Consider the following 15,356-nt stretch of genomic DNA (forward strand, 5'->3'; position numbering starts at 1 on the left):
CTTAGCAAAACAGAAAACAGACTCACAGAAGGACCTCTTGCACCAGCAGGGCCAGCAGGACCAGTAACACCAACAGGACCCTGAAATGGTAGCACAACAGAAAAGATGCTTATTGCACTTTGTGATGACAAAATGCCCTTCCCTGTTTAAAGAATAAATTGCCTAGCAGTTGTTCCATTTGTTTATTCAACTAGGAAAGCAAATAGTGATTCAACCTTCCTGTGCTCTGCATTAGAAGTCCTTATTTCTCCAATGGCAGAAACACAGTTTAGCATGCATCTCACCATGGGGCAAGAGATGTAAAAGTTCTCCTGCATGCATTGCAGAGAAAAACAATGAATGGGAGCTTGAGTCACTTGTGTTCCTTGTTTCCCATACATTTTATAACACCCAAAGCCAATCAGAGCAAATGGTTGCCCGAATGAAAGTGCCTCCTTGCCAAAGGCACTGCTTTCTGAAACTGACTGCAAATTGGCTTCAGTTCCAAGGAAGTTCCACAGTGTAATGGGAGAAAGCTCATGACACATAGGGGAGTGACAGATGATACCACGGCCCCCTCTTGTCCCATTGCTGTTCCGCCTGAGGACAAAATAAACTGCTTCCATCCCACAGGTTGCTTTCTAGTTCATTGAGAAGTGATAAGGAATGGAGTCATTCCTGCTGCATTCTGATACTGCTGAATTGGCGGCAGTGGTAGACTCAACCATACACTGTAGCTTATAGGATAAGACTAGCCATTATGCAAGTACTCTGCAGAGTAGGGCTCCAAGGAAAATTGGAGGTACATACTACGGAGTAATCAACAGGGAATGAAGATGATTCCATCCTACTGTTTTACTGAAATCCTTACTCAACCCTGTTATCTGCTTCCTCTTCACAAGATAATGAAGAGACAGGTTTAAGTGTAAGAAAAGTTGGGAGACTGAAGGCTTATCAACATGAGCAGCAGAATATTCTCTGTGCTGAAGATGTAGGTGGTAGTGGAAGGACAAACCACCTACATCTTATAGGTGCATAGTAGCCACCTACACCTCATAGGTACGTGAGGGGGTGTTACACGGAGGTGGGTAGAGACCTGTTCTCCCCTGCAGAGGAGGGCAGGACGTGTTCCAATGGAGCAAAGCTCAGGGAACCAAGGTTCAATTTGGATGCCAGGAAGTACTTCCTGACAGTTAGGACCCCCAGGGTATGGGATGGGCTTCCAGAGAAGTCCCATCAGTGAGGGTGTTCAAGGATAGACTGGACATGCACATGGTAGGCATGTCATGAGTGGAGCCAGCTGGAGCCAGGGGTCAGACTAGATGACCCAGGAGACCCCTTCCAACTTGCTGTTTCTATGTTTCTAAACCAAATTTATGGAACCCAGGGAAATAGTGTGCTTGTGAGCACATGCTTTTGTACAGGCATGGAAACTGATGAGAAAGGGTGGTTTACAGATACAGGCTGTATAGAGCCCAAAGTATTATCGACAACATTATCATCAAAATGTATGTGTCTTCTTATCATCCCCTATCAGGGGTCAGAATGATAACAAAAATTATCAATTTTTCTAATTGCTAACTCAACTAATAAGTGTCAACAGGATTGTTGCAAAAATTGAAAAACAAGAGAGAGGTATCGACATGCTCAGTGGAACCCCAATGTTTGCAGAAGTGCAAAATATCTTTAAGGAAAAAACTCTTCCCAAACAGCACCATGAGGACCAAGCATGCTCACAGAATGCTAAGTACCTATTTGAGGGAGTAGAATAGGATAGACTAAAACAGGGATAATGGGATAAAATAGACTTGGAAGAGGGAACAGGTGGCAAGCTGGAATACTAATAAAAAATTAATTACAGGGCCCCACTTGCATAATATCCCAAACACAGCCCAATAAATAATCACAATTAAATTCAATATAAAATACAAGTGGTCAATTGAATAGATTATGAAAGCTCTGCCTAAAGGTCCTCCCAAGAGTTTTTGCAGTAAGCCTTCCTAATGCTTTAACCGATATCTCTTGAAGAGCCTTCCAGGGACAGAGGCTGGGTTCAATATGTCTTAACACAGGGCCCATCCTCTTCAATGTACACCAACGGTTCACATCTGACTTTTGTTTTCATTTTTTCATTTGACAAAAAGGCAATCCTTTTTTTACACAATGGATAAAGGTCACATACAGGTTCACCACGATTTCCTGGTTTGCCAGCAGGACCAACAGAACCATGGGGGCCAGGAGCACCAAGAGCACCATGGGGACCAGTGTTGCCGGGAGCACCACGTTCCCCCTACAAAGATGAATGCAAAAGAAAAGCAGTTGATTTAGATAAGTATGTGAAAATAGGCTTGTGAAAAGCACAGTCTAAATGTCTAACTTTAGAGAAGGAAGAACAGGATTACCTTGTAACCAGCAGCACCATCACGACCAGGAGCACCATCACTACCTGGATTTCCCTGTGGAGAAATAATATGTTAATATCACACAGACCTTTTAAGAAGCTCAGCTTTACTAAATAAAAAATCTCAGTACATACTTAACGGCCTCTTTCCATCCCCAAGGCACAAAATGGGTCAAAGGCTTAAATGGAATAATTCACTTATCCTGTATCACTTTCTACTTGCAATGTGATCGTTTTGTTCCAAATTTCTAGTTTTACCTTTGGTTGTGGAATACTGAACAACAGTATGTCCCTTATCCAACTTCTTAAGTCTGCTGAGTTCTATGACTCACTAGTAATAACTATGATGGTTTTGATGGCATATAAAGAAAAAGGAAAGAGGGGGAAGGAGGCAGAGTACCAAACTTTAATAGTGCACAAATCAGTGCTTGCATTTTTGGGACAATTTCTTTATACCACAGAATTTATCCCTAATGTAATTTGTGAAAATCCCTAAGTATCATTAAGTACACAGTGTTTTGTTAAGTGCTATGTAAATATGAAAACATACCAGTTTATTTATATGTATTTTGTTTATGTACATTTATGATAATCCTATTATAGCTTCACCTTATTCACTTTAAAACAGTGGACTGCTGATCTATTTTCTAGACTAGTGGATAAACTTTGTACCTCACTGGGAAAGATTTGTTTTCTTTTAAATATAATCATTATACTTTTTCCTTCTTATGTTTTCACTTTACCAACTGCCTGTATGCACTACTGCAGCCTTGTTTCACTGGGAGTATGCATGTGTTTAGTTCTCTGGTATAGAAAGTGATGGAATTTAGAGTGCATCACTCCATGGAAACAAGCCCATGGTTGTCAATTATTTTTAAGTGCACTTCAGTGCACCAAGTACTTTACAATTCCTATCACATTTATCTATCCTCATTTTATTTCATTAGAATAAAAATAAATATTTAAAATTACAATTCTTCAGTGAGGAAGAAAAACAACTGGGCATTCAGTTACTTTTTTTAAACACTTCAGGAAACTTGGGTATTTTGTGTTTGTGTTTTATGTTTTTTCCATTCTTGTGACAAAAAGAATGACTTACATCCCGCCCGGCTTCGCCTTGGGCACCATTCACACCAGGGGCACCAATGGGACCAGATGGGCCACGAGCACCTGGGGGACCAGCAATACCAACGGGGCCAAAATCACCCTAAAAACAAAAACAACACAGATAACATTTCACTGTTATTCATACACTAAACTAGGAATATTTTATATAATCCATGCCCATTCATTATTTAACTGATAGTGTCAGAATATAAAAGTGATAAGGCTCCTGTTCAGAGGACTTAGGGCAAGCAGATGGAAAGAATGTGGGCAGTCTCAGAATCATTGTGCTAGTGGAAGCAGCAATTTGGGTTACCAGGGCAAATGAAGGATTGATGGGCCAGTGTTCAAGACATTACCAGTAGTCGCTGTTCCACTTGTCAAACAGTCAATCCCTGACCTTCCTTCAGAGAAGGTCAAAAACATTCCCTGCCAGAATGGAACAATTATCCTTGTCTGTGCCAAAGACAGCGGACGACTATTACCATGAAGGGCCTAGCTGAGCTCTCAGGCCAGCACTGGATCCTAATACCAGAGTCCATAAAATGTGGCCACTATGCAGTGACTCACAATGTCAAAGCAGCAGCAAACGCCTGGTAGGCAATACTGATGCCACATTTTTTTCATAGATTCTGAAGCTGTAGTCTCAAGCAAGGGTGAGTGACTTGTGCCTTCTGGAGGTTTTGTCTTATAGCTACCATCAGTCAAGCTAGTGTAGCCAGTGATGAGGGATGATGGGAGTTGCAGGATGAAACAACAAAGAAGCCACAATCTGCTCTCCTCTAATCTAAGGTACATCACACCCTGGTTAAATCTAAACATGGATGGGCCTGGTCAGTTCCTGGATGGGACTGCTTACGAACCCCACACAGGATATGAATATAATACATAAATTAAAGTTTGGGGACAGATTTTTAATGGGGAAGTGATAAAATTAAATTTAGGTATTCTCCTCTCTGCATATACCCCTGCACAAGGGGATTAGTCTTGCCACTACATATAAATTATTTGAACATCCCAACAAGAAATGGGATGTTCAAATAATTTACTATTTTTCCAGATACTTTTTTATTATATGCAAAAGCAACAGAATCACATTTTTAGCAACATAATTTTGGCAACATGGGCTTTAGACTCATAGAATAGTAGAGTTGGAAGGGGCCATGAAGGCCATCGGGTCCAACCCCCCGCTGTTACAGGACACCAATTTACACTATCCCACTTTGGCCAACACTACTCACAGGTGCTCCAGCAACGCCTGGGAGACCACGTTCTCCTCTAGAGCCAGGAAGACCAAGGATACCAGGAGCTCCAAGGATACCTTGAGGACCTGGGGAACCAGGAGGTCCCTATATAAAGAGACAAGAACAGAATACAGTGTTCAGATTCTTTTTACATACAAGCAAATTTCACATTTGTAAATGTAAAGCTATGTTTCCTGGCCCTTTCATCCACTCTCTTTTATCCCAGAATAGCCCAGTTCTGTCCTAGATGTACCCATGTTTAATATCTAAACATATTCAAAATAAATCAGGTCTTCTATACATTGCCTTAAGATCTAATTTCCACTTCCGATCGTTCTAGTTAAGTGTGGGATTGTGGAACAGACCTAAGGTCTTGAATAACAAAGATACTTTCACTCTTTTAAATGAAAACAATATTTTTTTCTCTAAAAAAATATTTTCCATAATATAACACCAGTTTCTGATAAAGGATAATAGCTACGTGTAGCTAGTGGAGTACATTCAGCTGAGAGGGCCACAACTTGTGCAGGTCTGGTGTACCAAATGTAAAAGGAAAGGATTAGCCTTTATTTGGAGGGTAAAGGTCATTTGTTTATTAACATAGCCCAAAAGCAGTCACTTGAGCAAGGAACTATTATAGATGTAGAACTGCAATACAGAGTTTGAGACAGGGTTATATCTTGAGATCCTGATACAAAATTTCTTTTTTCGCCTGTTCATAAGAGATTTGGAATGTTATCCACCATCAACAACAACACTAGGATATTTGCCACCTTGCCAAGGAAATGCAGATTATATCCTTTGAGTAAAAATGTTTTATGGTCTTCTGCTTTGGTCTCTGAGTAAGGATCTGGCTACAGCGGGACAAGTTTTAGGCACTAAACTATCAATAGAAATGTAGAATTATGATGCTGTTGGGTTGATGGGGTGAATAAACCCACAAGTTGCATGACTGCACCATTTATAGTGCAAACCTGAACTGTCTGCTAGCTGAATAGAGATAAAGAAAATATTTCATGGACATTGAATGCAAGCTAAGCAGTGGCATTTCATCAAGTGCTTCTGAATGTACTACTAGGCTAAATTTGAATAGCAACTCGGGTGGAGGGAAGTGAAAAGGAGGAGCTATTGCTGGAGGGCACTGCTTGCTGGTAACTGAAGATAGCAGTTGATGGGCCTCCATGGTGCAGCTAAGTACCAAATTTGGAGCATGACTAGCTAACCTCTTTTTAGGTCAATTACTGATTCAGAGTGGGTAGGGCTACCCTTTCTCCATGCAGGCATGTACATCCCCCTCTGACTCTACCTCTACTCTGACTACTTCTGCAGTGGTAGTGTCCCCTCCTTAAACTATCTAAATAAGACTGCAATCCTATGCACACTCTCCCAGCAGTAACTCCCAATGAATTCAACATGCACGGTCAGGTTAGTTATCTTGTGACTATGAATTCAGAGATGCAAGTCAAGGTTTGCTAAGGCTTGGTCACAGTTTACTGAGACCCATTTTTAACCCAGTAATGTTATACCAGGAGAGGACCATTTGAGGTAAAGCCAGGTATATCAATGTCTTCATTTACATTTCCTTTTAGTCTTTTAGAGATCATGTGTGTGATCAGCAGTCCTCATCCTCACAGCAACATCTGCCGCCCAATGCAATGGGCTGTGCAGGATGAGTTATGTGATGTCAGAACATTTTGAGGAAATGTTGCACCTCTGCCATAAAAATCTTTTTCACCTCTTAGCATTTCAGAGCTCTGCAGCTCTACAATGAGAAATGTCTTTGCTAGTCTCATATGCTGTCTTCTTTTAGCTTTATTTTCTGCTCAGCAAAATTGACATGGGTACAACCTCAACACTTCTGCTACAAAATGACAGATTCTGCTTAGTAGCCTTCAGGCTATTGGGCAGGATAAAAATGTATTTAATAAATAATGCTATTTGTGGTTACGCACTTGTGGATATATACACATAGTAACTCAATGTGTATCATAGGGATGATTTCAGTAAATGCAACTAAATAGTCTTGAAAGTAGTGCCCTAATAGGAGCAGTCCTATTGAGAACAGTCAGATTTATGGGCAGAGTAAAAAATAAAATAAAATTACTTGGGGGTGTAATCAACAGAACCTGACTCAGAGACCTCATCGCATTATATTTGCTGCTTGTGACCCCAGGATCAGCAAATGACATGTCTGAGTGTGTTTCAGATGAAGGCAACCTGGTGCCCTCCAGATGATTTGTGCTAGTTCTACTCATAGTCCCAGTCAATTGTCCACATTGGCTGCAGATGCTGTGAGCCGGACACAAAAAACCCCCAGAGGGCCTTCTCCTGATTTATGACTGTACTTGCACTTAAAGCAAAAAGGTTCTTATGTGCTTTGAACACACACTTGTGAATTGGGTTAGCTGACACATGTATCTGTCGGAAATACAACAAAAACAGCATGCAACAAGTCAATGAGAAGAATGAGATATGATTCTGAACAACTTACGGCAGCACCACTCTCTCCAGTTGGGCCTTTCTCTCCGCTGAAACCAGGTGGTCCAACAATACCAGTCTCACCAGCACGGCCCATTGGTCCAGAGTCACCACGTGGGCCTCTAATACCCTCTTTGCCAGCTGGGCCAGGGGGTCCAGGGGGACCAGAGACACCCTAGGAATAAAATATCTGGTAATTATGCAGTGGCATCCCTGCTGTACCATGTCATACAGAACAAAATATTAAACTACACAGCAAACAATGGACAAAGATACTTGTCAAGGGCATTGTATCCTTGTAGAGTTGTTAGTTCCTCTAACAAGCTTTTCTGTTCTAAAAAGTTTGCATGAAATTAGTTGACTTATCACCCAATCCCACACATGAATGACTAGAGGTAGATTCCACTCTTCAATGGAACTTACTCTTAGCTATTTATGTATATGATTGCAGCAGATTAATGAAGGAAGAAGGAATTATGAGCAACAACCACAAATTAGCCCATAGAAAGTTAAAGTTCTGGTTCTTTCTATGTTCACTGTTCCTATTTTTCCAAGTGTACTACATCCCTAGCCTTTCTGCCAGATATGCTAGAAACAACCTGAGACAGGTATGACAGGTGTGTCAGTTGAGAGGAAAGAGCTTTCTTTTTCTTAAATGAAGTGAAAATTCTGATGAAGAAACTATCAGCTCTCCTCTGAAGATCTCTGAAAAATTATAATGTTCAAGTTTACTGGTATTGCCAGCTGCAAATGGAAACAGCATTCAAAATTATTAAACGGATATAACTAATCAATTAGCATGCAAAAATGCTTGCATGTAGACATTTTCATAACCTTCACTCTCTGCCACTAGGTGCATTGGGAAAGGTCCATATCTGGAATGAGGGCTAGAGCTAGATTGCCTACTTGTCTGAATAGGTACATGCTGCATATGGCAGCCTCCTAGATATATTAAATAAAAGAGTTGTTATGCATTAAGAATTGCCACTTCACAAAAGAGAATACACAAATGGCAAGATTTGTGGAATATGTAAGTGAAGCTGCCTTGTTCTGTCATATTATGTTTCCAGCAGAGCCTCTCTCAGTCTTGTTTCCTGAGTTCCTTTTAGGCTGAGATACTAGAAACTAAATCTGCAAATTTCCTCAGTTCAAATTCTGTGATATTTTCTCTCTGCCATCAGTCCCTTACTCTAATCTAAGGGCAGGCAAACATTTTGGGTTGTGGCCACATTTGGCAATTTGAGAACCACCATAAAATGGCTGCTGTGGGAGGCATGGCAAAGGACAAGTAACCATCCCAAAAGGCTGAGCACAAAACAGAAGTGGGGTCTGAGCCCCAACACATGAAACCATCACTTCAAACATGAAGTTTTCATCACTAGCTGAAACCTATTTCACAGTAACCACAGTTGCTGGTAAGAAGGTTGTTAATGAAACTAAAAGGAATGGGGCACCATAACAGGGGCAGAGAAACAGTGGTTGTGCCTGGTGGTGCCTTCAGGCAATATGTTGCTTATCCCTTCTCTTGTCTTAACCTCACCCAGTCTACTGACAATGTTAAAGTAATGACCTAAAAGAGGATCCAAAGTGTGTGAAAATAATTAAAATATGCCTTGCTCTAAATTTGTAAAACTGGGGTGCTACAGAGTTGGTTCAGTGGCTTAATCCAAGCCCTATACCTTTTGCTCTCTGAACTTCAGAATTTAAATGCAAGCCTGCAATGTGGGGAAGGGGCCTTACCTGCGTAGTTAAAATGTATGCTCTGCATCAGGACCAGCCCAAGACATGTTGTGGTTGGAGGCAAATACAAGGTGGTACCATCTCCCCTCAAATTCCACACCTGTCCATAATTGCAGCTGACTCTTACTTAAATAATGTCAGTGGAACTACATCCTCCATTGAACTCAAAGACAGCATACCTACTTAGTGAGCAAGAAGCAGGCTAGCTTAGGAACTTGTGGGGGTGGAAGAGTGGGGTGCATATGCTGCCCTACTCCAGCATCTGCTACCTGGGAAAACTGGCTCATTCTGCTTAATGAAGTGGCGAAAGGACGTTTGTTCATCATTCTGGATCTTCTAAATGAACAACTGCTGATTGGAACCCCCAACTATCTAAAGCACTGCTTGGGAAAGAGCAGAAGTATTTAACTGTTGCATAATTCTAACCTATTAATAGTTACTCAGAAGCTGTTCTCAGTAACTACTTACAGCAGGGCCAGGAGGTCCAGGTCTTCCAGCATTACCAGGGAAACCAGTAGCACCCTACCAAAGAAGACCAAGGGAGAGAGAGTGATTAGAATTCAAAAGACCAATAACTCCAGAGAAGGTGGGTGGTATAAGAAGCTTATAGGAGGACTTACAGGTGGACCGCCATCACCACGGGCTCCAGCAGGACCTGCAGGGCCCATGGGACCCTATATGGAAGAAAGAGAGGAAAATATAAGTTGAATGAAGCACCTTGATATTTTAGCTGTCAAATAATCCTGATTCCAGTTGTACTCAATGAAAATAATGCTAACAGCTTTACTGGAAGCAGATTCCTTTTTAAGTTAAATTCTCCTATGAAAAGAAGATAACAGTTTTCTTTAAGGAAACACCAGTAATGACTTCACTATGGCAATCATACTACTAACAGCTTGTTTGTAGAACTGTTCACTCCTCCCCACCCCCCCCACCCCACCTTAAGGCCATAAGAGCAAAGGCAACAAAAAATGTTGGCCGTATTAAAGACCTCATGAATGCCAACATTTTGTATTATGAATTATAACACTGATGGGATATCACCAGAATTTTATTTAAATTTATTTATTTAAAACTTTTATATCCCATCTGCTACTGAGGTCTCAGGACAATTTTACAAAAAAAAAATATAATTTCTAATACAATAAAACCCCACAGTTAAAATCATAGTCAAGCCTTAAAATAATGGGAAAATAAAAGGTCTTAGCCTGGCACTGAAAAGAATAAACTGTTGGTGCCAGGCAAACCTCTCTGGGGAGCACATTCCATAACTGGGGTGCCACCGCAGAGCAATAACTGAAATTATTATCAGTGATATATGCTTGCAATAATATTACTACTCTGCATTGAAACTCATCTGGAAAAAAATCAAGAAAAATTAGCACTGATACTCAAACCATACTACCAATAATATATGTGATAGAAGGTTAAATAAAGTCTTTACTCTTTGATCAAATCTGAATATTTCTTTCAGTGTAAATAATAGCTTAAAAGACCCACGCCACTTTGCCTATTAGCCCTATGGGAAAGCTCCATGACATGGTATAAATATGCATTTAACCTTGAAAGAGATAGATTTGAGGAATTTATCCATGCAAGATGATGAAACAGTTAGCAAGCACGCTGTTCCACTGCTCAGCAATGAGTTTACAAGCATGGCTGCACGATATTAATTCTGCACAGATGGTGTCATTTTGTCAGAAGTGGAGGACAGATTAACATCTGCCAGCAGCACTTTCCCAGGAGCCCTGCCTAACGGAGTGAATTGGGTGGCTACTGAGAAGAGGATCTTTTTTGTTGTGGCACCCTGGTTGTGTGATGGGCTTCATGCAGATCTTCACCTGGTACCTACATCATATTCTTTTCAGCACCAGGTGAAGACATTCTTATGTTCTCAGGCATTTTAATTGTTCAGATTCTATTGTTTTCAATCAGTATTATATTTTAAACTTCTGCACTGCTGTTAGGTTTTATTTTGGTTTTTATTTGATCCTGTCATTTTAACCTTTTGTATTTACTGATCATGTAGTATTTTATGTTTTCAGTAGGTGTGAACTGTCAAGAGAGCTTTGGCTATTGGATGGTATAAAAGTGGAATAAATGGATTAAGATTCAGTTTACTTACAGCAGGGCCACCATTACCAACAGCACCAATGGCACCTTGTGGGCCTACATCGCCTTTAGGTCCTCTTTGACCTCTTTCGCCTTTAGCACCAGCCTGACCAGCTGCACCCTGAAAAATTCAAGAAAGGATGTGACTCAAAATCCATGGCAAGCTAAAACCACTGCAAAACTAGAGCGGATGAACATTTTCCTTTATACTTACAGGAGGTCCAGCGAATCCGGGAGGGCCAGCAGGACCAACTTCACCACGTTCACCCTAGAGGAAGAGGGGAAAATAAAAAGCAGAGTTAGTGAGAAAAGCACACTACCTCTCCCAAAGAAGCACCTCTAGAATCTGGGATGTTTTATTTTGAAAAAGGCATGTTTCAGTACTTACAGGTGCTCCACGAGGTCCAGCGGGACCAGCTGCACCAGCGGGACCAGCTTCACCCTAAAATGCACAAAGGACCAGTGTTACTGGGATATAGAATAGCCCACTATAGAACCCACTACATTGAGTCAAAGGCCAAATGACTTTGACTTTTCTTCAACTGTCTCTTGACTGCTGCAGAGGGAGAGAAGTTCATCCCATTAACTGTGCTCAGAGACCAGTTCTGTGTGGCTCTACCTCTCCCTGAAGTTTGCTTTTATCTTCCCCCTCCCCATCACTTCTTTCTTTTGGGTCCTGCTTGTAAGACTGCAAGCCAGAGAGCCAGACAGACTTTAAAAAATGTATCTCTAAGAAACTTTATAAAATTTTTTGTCTGAAGGGAGAGATAAAAATGCTCATCAGCCCCTGGAATCCAAAAAACACTTTTAGATATTCCCAAAGCTTCACTATGCCCAACTGGGCTTTTCCCTTTGAAATGGAGATCCCCCATAACAAAATTGTTCTTTAGACATCTCCTTTGAGTTAAAATGCAATTTTTCACGTCACACGTGTGTTTGTGTTGGGGTATGTTGTCTGAGAAATATACGCATAGGCCTCAGAAGTCCTCATTTCAATGGGTCTACTTTAAGAACAACTACGCCTGGATCCAACTTGTGGAATTCTAACAAACTGTTTTGTAGAACAGAAAGACAAGCAAAATGAACCTTCTTATCCTGGCACTGTGTTTTGTTTACCATTCCACAGGGATGCTAGAGCACCACTCAGAACAACTGTAGGACTCATGGCCCTTGCACAAAACAATACAAGAATCATCCCCAATCTCTCTCTAGTTATACCTCCAGGACTGAGCAATGACACTGCACTGCTTATTTGCTTATTTCTGAGGAATTCCCTTTACTCAGTTTCATTTCTGAGTGAAGCCATACTTCTGTGGATGAAGATGGAACTTGTCTGGACAGCTAGTCCTAGCAGAGAGTATATCAGGACTGGACAGATTCACATCTCAGCCCAACTTTCAGTTTCCTGTGTTGCTCTGGACAAGCTATTTGCATTTATTTTATTTATTTAAAATATTTATATGCCGTCCTGTCGCAAAAGCCTCAGGACGGCTTATAACATAAAATATAACATAAATAAATTCCTGACCCACACTGGCTGCACTTAAAAACATAGAAAAGACAATATTAAAACCTATTAAAATATTGCTGGAATAAAAAGGTCTTAACCTGGCGCCGAAAAACCTGGCGCATTAATTCCCTCATTTGTGAAAAGGACTATTAACACGAATAAGATAATTATTGGAAAAATTTTTGGAACTGTTTTCAGGAATAATAATAATTAATAATAATATATTATCTATCGGACTACTTTCATCCTGAGGTCTGCTGAGGCCCTCCTTTGAGTCCCTCTTCCGTCACAGGAAAGGCATCAACTTGAAAAATTGCCTTTTCACTACTGGCACTCCAAGTGCAGAATGCTCCTGGAAATTAACCTGATAGCAAAGCTGCTAACTCTTAGGCACCTAGCTAAAAATATGTATGTTTGTTAGTATGGCAGATTGGAATATGTCTACTGAGAGGTAAGCCCCACAGAGCTGTTTGTAAATAGGGTTGCAGCCTTAAGCATTTTAAGTCTGGTTTTATCTTTCAGTGCTGCTATGTTTGTTGAGTTTTATATATTCTACATAATTTCAGTGTTGTTCTCTCTCTCTCTCTCTCACACACACACATACACACACACACTGTATTTTAAATGTTTGTAACCTGCCCCCTGCAATCCATCATGGTGGACAGTATATAAGTAAAATTATCAGCAATGGGCCGGATCCATACAGTTAACAGCACTTAACTTCCATTGAAATCTATGGCCTAAGTCACAATGAACTTGTTCCACTGATTTTCATAGGACCCTCATTCAACTAGCTTCATTTGGCTTATCCTCAATGAGATGGATCAAGATTTAGTCATAGTCACAGCAGGCCCAATGAAATAAGGCTCTACTCTAGGCATAATAAGTCCGGATATGATTTCATGTTTTTGTGTTAATTGTCAAATAACTCTTTCAGGTGTGAAACGCTTTGCAGTGCATTGCAGGCTGTTGTTTCTGTACAGTAACTGCAGGGAAGGGTTTAGAGGCATGTGTCACATCTGCAAAGGCCAGTGGCTCTCCATGCCCATAAGAATGTTTTCTGCTTTTTTTTTTTTTTTTTTTTGTGAGGAATGTGCCTAGCAGTACTTGAAAAGACTAGTACTCACCCTCTCTCCAGAACCTCCAGCAGGTCCAGGAGCACCAACAGCACCAGGAATGCCCTGAAGATAAAACAGAATCATATGTTTGAAACCGGAGTGTTTTTCCCCTTCAGAAGTTTTTAATTTTTTAGTAATTACAGATTACTCTGCAGATGATTTTTTTTTGTTTAAGATTTCTGTCCTCTGAGGTTTTCAGTTAAAAAATCCACTACAAAACAATGTAGTCATTCTTCTGATTAAGTGCCCTAACTTTGTGATTATTATAAGGATGAATAACTCTAAAGTTTGGTTGATGAAATGCAGCCATGGTATGCTGAGAAAGCTGATTTAAATGAAGGAAATAAGTAATATTTTCATTTACTTTTGCAGCTAGTTTAATTCAGGGGACCATTGCTGAAGGTTAAGGGACTGCTCCAGTATGGGTAGCTTTACCTAACACTGCATAATCCAGCTCCAGCCTCATATGCTAATTGCTGAAGAGACCTGGGGCTTAACTCCTTAAAACAGCAAAGTAACTGCAGCAGCATGCTTACCCGGGCACCATCTCTTCCAGTTGTTCCAACATCTCCTCTGAAGCCTGTTGGTCCCTGGAATAGGAAGAAAGCAGCATGAATTCTGATGGTCAGTGGAAGATGCTTGACAGAACAACAGTGCCTAAACTTTCTCAGCAATCTGACAGTGTGATCCAAACCATGTGTGTGCACTGGGGAGAAGGCAGCAGAACTATCCCATCAGACAAAGGTCTGTTGGCTTGCACCAACCAGGGCAGAAAGTGTGTGTTTGTGTGTCTCTCACATGCCAAGGAGTGGATTTCAATGACTATTTTTTACAGCTAGAGGTAAAATTGTTGTACCAGAGTGGTGTGGGCAAGAGGATCAATCTTGGATTTCTTTAGCAGAATGAAGCAGCTTTGGATCTAGTGAATCCAAGGCCATCTCCACCTTGCCCGAGAATCATTTCCAGAATGCCTTGATTTGGCTACTACTGGCAGAAAGCCCCCTGGCAGCAGCCTCATGTTCACGGAACTCTGAGGTGGGAAGAAGGGCTGCCATGAAGATAGGGTTCTGTGCCACAAGCACAGGAGCACCTTTGCTGGATCCTTAACATCTCCAGCAAGTTAAATCTGGGGGTTAGGATTGCTGTGCTTGATCATTTAAGGGCATATCTAGTGACAACAGACAACACTAGAATCGCACTATCAATAATCCACATCACTTTATTTATATCCTACTGCTTGAGATTCCCATGTTCTCTCTACCTTGGAATATAAGTATTCCTATAAAACACTAACTTCAGGGTCATTTTACAATTGATGTTCCTATTGTTGGGAACTGCCCAGACAGCTTTGGCTATTGGGCACTACAGAAATGTAACAGATCAATCAATCAATTACATATCTGCACGTACAGTAAAAGATTCAGAAGCCACTTAACAAGGGGAGAAAAACCTATTTAAAAAGTATTAATGCTTGAAGTGGTAAAGCAAGGCTATTTCCCCAATATTAATCTAAATATGTAGGGTAGATTCAAGTGATAAACAGTTTTGTATATTTGGCCGAATGGAGAATGCATCAGGGGGAGCTACAGGCATTTATGGGCAGTGAAATGCCACATGTCCTCATATTTGTGAGCAGCCCAAAGATGTTTGATGCTCTGATGTGATAAGTC

General features: G+C 40.8%; 1 protein-coding gene across 1 annotated transcript in view; it reads right to left on the minus strand.

The window, feature by feature from the left end:
- The window catches only part of COL1A2 (collagen type I alpha 2 chain), a 61,456-nt gene that overhangs the window by 7,917 nt on the left and 38,183 nt on the right, over positions 1-15,356 (minus strand). The window contains exons 33-45 of the mRNA XM_044429570.1: positions 14,223-14,276; positions 13,696-13,749; positions 11,447-11,500; positions 11,273-11,326; positions 11,072-11,179; positions 9,567-9,620; positions 9,415-9,468; positions 7,220-7,381; positions 4,726-4,833; positions 3,480-3,587; positions 2,382-2,435; positions 2,162-2,269; positions 27-80 (exon numbers count right to left, since the gene is read on the minus strand). Of these exons, the coding sequence (XP_044285505.1) occupies positions 27-80; positions 2,162-2,269; positions 2,382-2,435; positions 3,480-3,587; positions 4,726-4,833; positions 7,220-7,381; positions 9,415-9,468; positions 9,567-9,620; positions 11,072-11,179; positions 11,273-11,326; positions 11,447-11,500; positions 13,696-13,749; positions 14,223-14,276 (1,026 nt within the window). The remainder of the gene's footprint in view (positions 1-26; positions 81-2,161; positions 2,270-2,381; positions 2,436-3,479; positions 3,588-4,725; positions 4,834-7,219; positions 7,382-9,414; positions 9,469-9,566; positions 9,621-11,071; positions 11,180-11,272; positions 11,327-11,446; positions 11,501-13,695; positions 13,750-14,222; positions 14,277-15,356) is intronic.

This window comes from Varanus komodoensis, unplaced genomic scaffold, assembly GCF_004798865.1.
Source record: "Varanus komodoensis strain SLA01 unplaced genomic scaffold, ASM479886v1 scaffold2, whole genome shotgun sequence".
Classification (NCBI taxonomy): Eukaryota; Metazoa; Chordata; class Lepidosauria; order Squamata; family Varanidae; genus Varanus; species Varanus komodoensis.